This window comes from Lithobates pipiens, unplaced genomic scaffold (genome assembly GCF_037356315.1).
Source record: "Lithobates pipiens isolate NorthernLeopardFrog02 unplaced genomic scaffold, aLitPip1_a1.2 Scaffold_19, whole genome shotgun sequence".
NCBI lineage: Eukaryota > Metazoa > Chordata > Amphibia > Anura > Ranidae > Lithobates > Lithobates pipiens.
In genome coordinates this window covers 30,277,723-30,288,318 of record NW_027507764.1, presented here as the reverse complement: position 1 = coordinate 30,288,318, position 10,596 = coordinate 30,277,723, and the positions used below count along the sequence as shown (strand labels likewise).

The 10,596-nt window shown below is 46.8% G+C and overlaps 1 protein-coding gene across 1 annotated transcript; it reads left to right on the top strand.

The window, feature by feature from the left end:
• The first annotated feature begins 3,248 nt into the window (after positions 1-3,248).
• On the top strand, positions 3,249-7,664 carry LOC143997982 (serine/threonine-protein kinase SBK1-like). The gene is made up of 3 exons (XM_077493782.1): positions 3,249-3,423; positions 6,413-6,615; positions 7,005-7,664. Exons 1-3 carry the CDS (start codon positions 3,249-3,251, stop codon positions 7,662-7,664), a joined length of 1,038 nt encoding a protein of 345 aa, XP_077349908.1.
• The last annotated feature ends 2,932 nt before the right edge of the window (positions 7,665-10,596 follow it).

The window sequence follows — 10,596 nt, the reverse complement described above, 5'->3', positions numbered from 1 at the left end:
AATCACCACCTTCAGGATTTCTAAGGGTGCAAATTTTTGATTTAACTCCTCACTACCTATCACAGTTTCGAAGGCCATAAAATGCCAAAATAGCACAAAACCCCCCCAAATGACCCCATTTTGGAAAGTAGACACCCCAAGCTATTTACTGAGAGGCATGTTGAGTCCATGGAATATTTTATATTTTGCCAAAAGTTGCGGGAATATTAGAAACTTTTTTTTTTTGCACAAAGTTGTCACTAAATGATATATTGCTCACACATGCTATGGGCAGAAGTCAAATTACACCCCAAAATAAATTCTGCTGCTTCTCCCGAGTACGGGGATACCACATGTGGGGGACTTTTTGGGAGCCTAGCCACGTACGGGACCCCGAAAACCAAGCACTGCCTTCCGGATTTGAATATAAAATGCTATAAAAAACAAACTAACCAGAGTCACCCGTAACACTTATACGGTGATCAGTGGTGAAAGGGTTAACTAGGGGCAATCAGGGGGTTCAAATTTTTATTAGGTAGTATATGGGGGTCCCTGGCGCTATATAAAAACCTGACGGGGAACCTAAATAACTAACTGGCTAACCAGCGTCACCAGTGACACTTATACTGTGATCGCTGGTGAAAGGGGGTGAAAGGGTTAACTAGCGGAAATCAGGGGGTTAAAACCATTATTGGGTAGTATATCGGGGTACCTAGCGCTATAAAAACCTGGCGGTGAACCTAAAAAAATAACTAGCTACCTAGCGACTGTAGCGACACTAATGCAGCGATCAGAAAAACGATCGCTTAGTGACACTGGCAAAAGGGGGTGAAAGGGTTAACTAGCGGCAATCAGGGGGTTAAAAACATTATTGGGTAGTATATCGGGGTACCTAGCGATATAAAAACCTGGCGGTGAACCTAAAAAAATAACTAGCTACCTAGCGACTGTAGCGACACTAATGCAGCGATCAGAAAAATGATCGCTTAGTGACACTGGCAAAAGGGGGTGAAAGGGTTAACTAGCGGCAATCAGGGGGTTAAAACCATTATTGGGTAGTATATCGGGGTACCTAGCGCTATAAAAACCTGGCGGTGAACCTAAAAAAATAACTAGCTACCTAGCGACTGTAGCGACACTAATGCAGCGATCAGAAAAACGATCGCTTAGTGACACTGGCAAAAGGGGGTGAAAGGGTTAACTAGCGGCAATCTGGGGGTTAAAACCATTATTGGGTAGTATATCGGGGTACCTAGCGATATAAAAACCTGGCGGTGAACCTAAAAAAATAACTAGCTACCTAGCGACACATGCAGCAATCAGAAAAATGATCGCTTAGTGACACTGGCAAAAGGGGATGAAAGGGTTAACTCTAGGGGCAATCAGTGGGTTAAATCTTTATTGGGGGGTGATAGGGGGCTACCCTGGACCTAACACTAACTGTCCTGACAGTTTTTACTGTCACAACTGACACTGAATGCATTGATCAGTAAAGAAATGATCAATGCAATCAGTGACACTGTGACTGGGGGGGGGAGGGGGGGCGGGGGGGATCGGGGGGCGATCGGGGGGGGGGATCGGGGGGGGTTTGTGTGCCTGTGTGTACCTACATGTCAGTGTAGTGTTGGTGCACACTTACTTTTACTCTTCTCCTCGTAGTCCGGTCAAAAAGACCGCCCCGAGGAGAATGACATCACTTCCTCCTTCCTGTGTAAACAATACACAGGGGAGGAAGCTTCTCATTGGCCAGGAGCGATCCAGAGGGGGTGGCCGAAAACCAACGGCCATCCCCTCATCACGGAGCGCTCCTGGACCGAATCGGACCGCCGTAAACAGCGGGAGGGGGTCCGATCGGACCCCCCACCCGCTGGAAGGCAATCACGTAGATGTACGTGATTGTGCCTGCCTGTGCCATTGTGCTGACGTACAATGGCAATACGGCGGTCCTTAAGTGGTTAAAGCGTGCCAACTTATTTGACTTTAAAATTTTAAATATTTTGAATGTAGTGGCTTGATTTTTTTTTTTTTCATTTTCATTTTTCATTGCATAATATTAAGATCCTTCGGATTACTTATTTTCAGGCTCAGGTTTCAACCCTCCACAAAAGAAAACAGAATACACAAACCCCATTGATATGGACCTACCTGCTCCACCCTTCTAGATCTCTTTCCAAAGTCTCCAGTCATATGTTAATGGGCAGCTCTTGTGTGTTGGCCAATCAAGTTCTCCCATCAATTACCAATAGCCACTCCTCTTCTCACATATATACCCCACACACAGTATATCCAGTCCATACTGATCTTACTTTTACTTGAAGCAAAAGTGAGTTTGTATTTTCATTGACTACTTCATCCCGCAACTATTTCAAGAAGAATTCACACGTTGTGAAGTCTACAAAGATTTCTCTAGTGAAGACCCAGTGAGATACCATCTGCACCTTCATTTTGTCAGGTTAGTCATTTAAAACCTTATAGTTTCCTCTAAAATATTAAGATCTTTCTTTTTAGAACCTGTTGTTTACTCTTTTGTAACAGATAACTTGGCAGTGAGTTAAATAGTCAAACTCTTTAATGTTCTTTAAATTTAGATTTTTTTTTTTCTCTTCCCATTTATGGTCAGAGTAGAGATCCATACATGGATTAGAAATCCACATTATCTTGCAATACTTTTTTTTTTTTTTTTATATATATAACCAACCTCATACATGGAGATCTTCTGTCTTCAAATATCTATGAAGTAAAATTAAAACTGTAAAATCTTAGGTTATTTGGTAATTTCCACGATTAGTTGGGTGTGAAAACACAATCCAATTTTCTTTTTAGTATGTGGTTCTTTATTTTTTTTTAATTTATTTTAATAATAGTTTGGGTATCAAATTCCTCCATTACAATTTTTTGTTTTTAATTTTACATGGATGTGTTATTTCAATTCTCTTATGCCTTATTGTTGCAATACCAGTGACATTTGCACCTCTATTAACTAGAATGTTATTTTTGACCAGCCGCTCTCCACTAGTGCTGTAGTTTAGAGATCAGATTCAACCAAAACCCATGTCTTGGTTTGTAATCTCTGTCAGCCTTTAGCTGTCATATGAATCCATCAATAGAGATGATACAGAACATGATATCTCCCCAATTTGGATATGCTTATAAAATCCTGACCATAGATTGTGGGCAATATTCAGAGGGATGTTTGATGCTGTTTGTTATCATAATTAGGTCAAGAGAAATTAATCTGTATTTTTTTTCCTTTTTGTCATGATTCCAGAATGGCTTCTAATATCAAGAAGGTGACCAAGAACACCGCAAGGCATGTCCTTCAACTCATCACCCAGACCTCCGAAAATCTGAAGATGATGGAAATTTCAGAACATTTTGACCCCATCCAACAACTTGGGACGGGTTCATATGGAAAGGTCCTCCTTGCCAAACATCGGGGTTCAGGTAAACATTAAAACTTAGTTCATGTAAAGAAAACACTTTTAGTATTAGTTGTGATTCCAAATCACATCAGAGCCATCAAAACCAATTTAATGGAATTAGTGGAACAAAGTTTTTTAAAAAATTCCAAATTTCCAACAGCTACGGTTTATTTCTGGTAGAAAACAATTGTGTGTTTGTTCTGGAAAAAAAATGCAGAGTCTGACATCTCAGACCCAAGAATCAATAGAATTGCTCATCTCTAGACAATCCGTAGGACAACTTTAAAGCCACGTGTACACACAAATTGTTTAACTTTCAGCTTGTGAATATTATCCTGAGCATTGCATATAGGAAGCATTTAGGCCGCGTACACACGCGCGGACTGTTTGCCCAACCTCGTTCGTCAAACAGTTTCGGCAAACAGTCCGCTCAAAATTTGCATGAGCGGACTTGCCCACACACGAGCGGACTGTTTCAGCAAACTGTTTGCCAAACAGTTCGCTCAACTTTTGAAATGAACGGACTCGCCCACGTAAGGAGGAGGCAAATCCGCCCATTTCGAGCGCGTGCACAGGTAGGCGGGGCCCGCGAAGGAGACGTCGCGGGCTCCGCCGCCTGGAATGGGCTTAAAGGGGAACCCCAACGCCGAAAAAAATCGGCGTGGGGGTTCCCCCAAAGTCCACACCAGACCCTTGTCCGAGCACGCTACCCGGCCGGCCAGGAAAGGGGGGCGAGCGAGCGCGCCCCCCCTCCTGAGCCGTACCAGGCCGCGTGCCCTCAACATGGGGGGGTGCCTTGGGGAAGGGGGGGCCGCGCGGCCCCCCCACCCCAAAGCACCTTGTCCCCATGTTGATGAGGACAAGGGCCTCTTCCCGACAACCCTGGCCGTTGGTTGTCGGGGTCTGCGGGCGGGGGGCTTATCGGAATCCGGGAGCCCCCTTTAAGAAGGGGGCCCCCGGATACCGGCCCCCCACCCTATGTGAATGAGTATGGGGTACAATGTACCCCTACCCATTCACCTGTGAAATAAAGTACAAAAAAAAACACAACACAGGGAAAAAATATTTTATTGCACAGCTCCGGGGGTCTTCCGTCTTCGGGGGTCTTCTCGCCGGACTCCTCCGCTATCTGTGTGTAGCTCTTTTACTAGCGGAGGAGTCCGGCTTTCTTCCTCCCCGCCGCCGGCCTCTTCTCCCGACTTCGGGGGTCTTGTCCCCCTCTTCGGTTCTTCTGCCGGGCCACCGCGCCTTCTTGTAGCTCTTTTGCAGGCGGTGGCCCGGTCTTCTGTCGCCGCTGCCTTCCGTTCTTCTGTCGCCGCCTTCGGTTCTTCTGCCGGGCCACCGCGCCTTCTTGTAGCTCTTTTACAGGCGGTGGCCCGGTCTTCTGTCGCCGCTGTCGTCGCCGCCGCCGCCTTCCGTTCTTGTTCTTCTTCTTGTTCTTCTTCTTCTTCTCCTGGAGATGTTGACTCGACGAGCTCTCCGGCCGGAATGCCAGGGCCGCGCTGTGCGGTCACTTATATAGTGACAATGGGGCGGTGTCACATGGTATATGTCACATGGGTTGGTCACATGGGTTGATGTCACATGGGGACTATGACATCGTAAGGGGGCGGGGTCACCATGTGACCAACCCATGTGACATATACCATGTGACACCGCCCCATTGTCACTATATAAGTGACCGCACAGCGCGGCTCTGGCATTCCGGCCGGAGAGCTCGTCGAGTCAACATCTCCAGGAGAAGAAGAAGAACAAGAAGAAGAACAAGAACGGAAGGCGGCGGCGGCGGCGACGACAGCGGCGACAGAAGACCGGGCCACCGCCTGTAAAAGAGCTACAAGAAGGCGCGGTGGCCCGGCAGAAGAACCGAAGAGGGGGACAAGACCCCCGAAGTCGGGAGAAGAGGCCGGCGGCGGGGAGGAAGAAAGCCGGACTCCTCCGCTAGTAAAAGAGCTACACACAGATAGCGGAGGAGTCCGGCGAGAAGACCCCCGAAGACGGAAGACCCCCGGAGCTGTGCAATAAAATATTTTTTCCCTGTGTTGTGTTTTTTTTTGTACTTTATTTCACAGGTGAATGGGTAGGGGTACATTGTACCCCATACTCATTCACATAGGGTGGGGGGCCGGTATTTAAGAAGGGGGCCCCCGGATTCCGATAAGCCCCCCGCCCGCAGACCCCGACAACCAACGGCCAGGGTTGTCGGGAAGAGGCCCTTGTCCTCATCAACATGGGGACAAGGTGCTTTGGGGTGGGGGGGCCGCGCGGCCCCCCCTTCCCCAAGGCACCCCCCCATGTTGAGGGCACGCGGCCTGGTACGGCTCAGGAGGGGGGGCGCGCTCGTTCGGCCGGCTTTCCTGGCCGGCCGGGTAGCGTGCTCGGACAAGGGTCTGGTGTGGACTTTGGGGGAACCCCCACGCCGATTTTTTTCGGCGTTGGGGTTCCCCTTTAAGCCCATTCCAGGCGGCGGAGCCCGCGATGTCTCCTTCGCGGGCCCCGCCTACCTGTACACGTGCTCAAAATGGGCGGACTTTCCGAGCGGGAACAGTCCGCTCATTTCGAAAGTACAGCGGACAGGCCCACACACGGGCGGACTGTTCGCTCAAACACAGTTTCAGCGGACAGTTTTTCGGAATTTCCGAAAGACTTTGTCCGTCCAACTGTCCGCTGAAACTGTCCGCTGAAAGCCCACACACGAGCGGACTGTCCGCCCAAACACTGTTCAGCGGACAAGGTTGGGCGAACAGTCCGCCCGTGTGTACGCGGCCTTAACAAAGCATTAATCTTGCGTTAAACAGCATTCTTTTACATTGCTTCCAAGTACTTTTCAAAGTAAGTTCTTTGTAAGTAAAGCACCCCTCATTTCCAGTTTTGGTGGGATGATTATGCATCTTAATGAGTCACTGCTGTAGATTTAATCAAGCTTCTGGCACACTTCAATGGGAATTTAGCAAACTTCTGCATTGGGTTTATGTTACTAATTCTCTTTTCTCTCTCTCTCTGTTTGACAGGTAAATTAGTGGCTGTGAAGATACTTCGCAAGGAGAAGGTTACAATGGACAACTTCATGGTTGAATATGGGGTGTCTGTCAACCTCAACGGTCATCCCAACATCATCAGGACACATGAAGTTGCCTTTCATACAAGCAAAGACTATGTGTTTGTCCAGGAGGCGGCAACGGCTGGAACTCTTTTTTCCCTAATAAAGCAAAATGTAAGTTTTCTTTTTGTATACAAAATGAATAATCTTTAGGTTAAGAAAAAGGTTTAATCTTTGTCTTTAATTTCTTTAAAGTATTTCTGAGGGTTAAGGACTCCCCACTCATTACAGTGAGTTGGTGTGATTGTGTATCATTTGATTTTAGGTATGTAACTTTCTCAGCTGTGAAGAAAAGTTGAGAACGATGGTCCTGGATCTTTCACCAGCAATGGTGACTCTGATATTTGTATAAAAACCAGGTTTCCTTTTAGGCATCTTTTTGAGTGTATTGAGCTTATATTCTATATCACCGTATGATGGATAAGATAGGCTTCTTATTTGATTAAATTTTTCCATGTTGTGGTCTAGTAACTCATTTTTCCTGTTTTTTCTTTTTTTAATAGATTGGTTTAAATGAAGATACGGTGAAGCGCTGCATTCCTCAGATAGCGAGTGCCTTGGAATACATGCACAGCAAAGGGATTGTCCACCGTGACATCAAGCCGGACAATATTCTGCTAATGGACATTGAATGTAATACTATCAAAGTGGCAGATTTTGGAATGGCACGGCTCCAGGGAACCGAAGCACCATCCTTGTCCTGGTTCATACCCTACACAGCTCCAGAACTGTGTAGCATGAAACAAGGAGATTGCTTGCTTCTACACCCGAGCATTGATATCTGGTCCTTTGGTATCTTGATTTACGCAGCTATGACTGGATCATTCCCATGGAAAGAAGCAAAGGGTCGTGACCCAATTTACAGAGACTTTGCTTGGTGGCAAGTCAGAAAGGATGTGACCTTAGCACCAGAAAAGTGGAGGGAATTCTCTCTTGAAGCCAGGCAAATGTTTTGGGTCCTTTTGGCCCTCAATGCTTCCGAGCGGTGCTCAGCCATGGACATTCTAAAATACCTTCATGTGCCATGGAAAGCAGAAATGCAAATACAAATGGTATACAGAGGAAATGATGTCCATTCAGGAGCTACAGCAAGTGCCGCCTCGTGTCTTCTACCTGGTGAGATTACTTCACTTGCTATAGGAGCCGAGGTGGAAATTGCATAGGTCCGTATGACCACCTGATAATCAAGAGGCAGACTTGATAGATGCACTGTGGGGACTTGTACTAGACTTGTGTCCTAATTGAAGGAAAGAACATAGACATCTTAGAACACACATTTTTTTTTGCTCATTTGATTTCTTATCTACATTATTATTTTATTTTTTATTTTTTTAATTATGGATCAAAGCATCATTAAAATGTAAGATGAGCCTTGAAATCATATGCTTCAGGAACAAAAAAAAATCAGTGTAGGCAAAACTCTATATGATGGATAGGGTAGAGCAAAACATTAGGTCCGAGGCATACGTTCAAACTGCAAACACTCTGACTGTTTAGAGAAGATCTGAACTTTAAGGATGTTTGGTTGGAATTCCTTCCACCAAATGTCCCCCAATGCATTGCGTGAGCTATCGTCAGCTCATACAATGTTCCGATACTTGACCTCTAGTCAGGTGTTAGCCCTTGTACACACGGTCGGACAGTCCGACAACAAAATCCGTCGGATTTTGTCTGAAACTTGTGTTGCATACACACGGTTGGACAAAGTTGTCGGAAAATCCGATCGTTCGTAACGTGATGACGTAATTTAGTTACGACGGGACTACATTTAGGCTAGTAGCCAATAGCTTTGGTCTAGGAATTTGATCTGAGCATGCGTGGCACTTTGTCCGATCAGAATTCTCTACAAACGATCAGACAATGTCCGATCGGATCATGTTGTCGGAAAATTTTATAGCCCAACTCTAAAACTTGGTTCGTCGGATATTCTGATGGAAACAGTCCGATGGAGCCCACACACTGTCGGATTATCCGACAACACGGTCCGATCGGACATTTTTCATCGGAATATCCGACCGTGTGTACAAGGGTTAAGATGTTTGCCAATGTTGGGTCTCAGTAAAGTTTCAGCTCATACACTATAAATGGCTGATTTTGCAGCACCCGTTTGTCAGTGTGTTGGTGAATTTAGTGTGAGTGAAGGACAACTGACATTTGTTAATGGAAAAGACTCGTTAGTGTATTGTGCTTTCAGTATGGTGCTATAAACATCTTTCAGTGTTACTATCAGTGGCGGCCCGTACATAGGGGGCGCCCAGGGGCCGCCCCCCCCCCCCCCCCAGGCATTTAAAAAAAAAAAGTTTATTTAAACATGTCCCTTTAAAAAAAATAATTTTAAAACATCTTTATTTGCACTGTGTCCCGCCGCCGGGCGCAGTGCAAGCGCCACGTCTATGCAATCATGAGATTGCAGACAAGGCACTTCATTTGCTAAAAAAAACCTTGCTCTGTGGCGCGGTCGATCACGTCACAGCTTCCGGCGCGATAGATTGGCCGGGCACTGGACTGAGCAGTGCTACCGACGTCACTCAAGGAAGAGACGTTGGCACTCATCACTTGCTCAGTCCCAGCGTCAGATAAGCAGGTAAGCGGTAGCTCCTGCTGTCTGTTGATGTTCGGCAGCACAGATGGGTTAGATGGGGCTGCTGCCACCCCCCCCTTTAATCATCCTTGTTTTCTGACTCTGGACGGCAGCACACCCCCCTGGTTCTCAGCTACATTTGTTGATTCGTTTTGACGGCAGCACACCACCCCATTCCCCCCCCTTCTCAGCTACATTTCTTCCTTAGTTCGGACGGCAGCACACAACACCCCCCCCCCCCTTCTTAGCTACATTATTTTTTTCTTAGTTTGGATGCACGGCAGCTCCCCCAATCCCCCACCCTACCCCCCCCCCCCCTTTCTCAGCTACATGTGTTTTTTTTTTTTTCTGAGACGGCAGCATCCCGGCAGCATCCCACCAACCCCCCCAACCCTTGTCAGCTACATGTTGTTTTTTTTTCTGAGTTTGGACGGCAGCCCCCCACTCCCTGCTTCTCAACCACATGTGCTTTATTTTTTTTCTGTTAATCAACAATTTCCCAGGACATTGAAGCCTATTAAAGAGGAAGTCCACTGGAAACAAAATGATTAAAAGCCAGCAGCTATAAATACTACAGCTGCTGACTTTTAATAAATGGACACTCACCTGTCCCAGCATCCAGCGATGACGGCAGCTGAGGCCGATCGATCGCTCGGCTCTCGGCTGCTGCTGCTGCCATTCTCGGTGAGTGAATCTGGAAGTGAAGCATTGCGGCTTCACTTCCCAGTTCCCTACTGCGCATGCATCAGTCGCGCAGCGCAATGGGAATGCTCCGCGCTGTCTCTGGGACCCATGTGTGTCCCAGCGTGGTGGGACAGGAAGAAGCATAGACTCCCGTGGGAGTCAATGCCCGGAAGTGGGTGCAAATACCTGTCTTAGACAGGTATCTGCACCCCCTCCCCCCTGAAAGGTGCCAACTGTGACACCGGAGGAGGGGAGGGTTCCGATGAGCTGAAGTTCCAATTTTGGGTGGAATCCCGCTTTAAGTAAAATACTGCACATTGAAAGGAAAGTAGGTACAGGTTCTTCTCAATGGAGGACTGTTAGTACTGGGTAATTTTCTACTGCAATGAATGGAAATCTCCTCTGAGAGAATTACTGGGCTGCCATTGTTGACCTCTCCTGTTGGACGGCAGCACAACCACCCCTCCGCTTATCGGCTTTGTGAATTTTTTTCGGTGGTTGCATGGCAGCACAACCCAACCCAACCCGTTTATCAACTTCGTTAATTGTCTTTGGTAGTTGAACGGCAGCATGCCCCCCATCAACTTCCTTAATTTTCGGTGGTTGGACGGCATCAGATCTTGTATGATGTCAGATAATTCATACCTGTTACCTGTGATTGTATTATAATGTCATACCTGTGACCCATGATTGTAGTATGTCATACCTGTGGCCCATGATCATAGTATGATCTCATACTACTACACAGAATGTGCAGCCTGTTATATGATGTGCAGAGCCCGGTGTATAATGTGCAGCCTGGTATATGATGTGCAGAGGCCAGTGTATAA

Bases quoted from the DNA above. Each gene is read 5' to 3' on its own strand.
- LOC143997982 (XM_077493782.1), top strand. From the start codon at position 3,249: ATGGCTTCTAATATCAAGAAGGTGACCAAGAACACCGCAAGGCATGTC. The intron at 3,424-6,412 runs GTAAACATTAAA...TCTGTTTGACAG, and splicing joins TGCCAAACATCGGGGTTCAG to GTAAATTAGTGGCTGTGAAG. The intron at 6,616-7,004 runs GTAAGTTTTCTT...TTTTTTTAATAG, and splicing joins TTTCCCTAATAAAGCAAAAT to ATTGGTTTAAATGAAGATAC.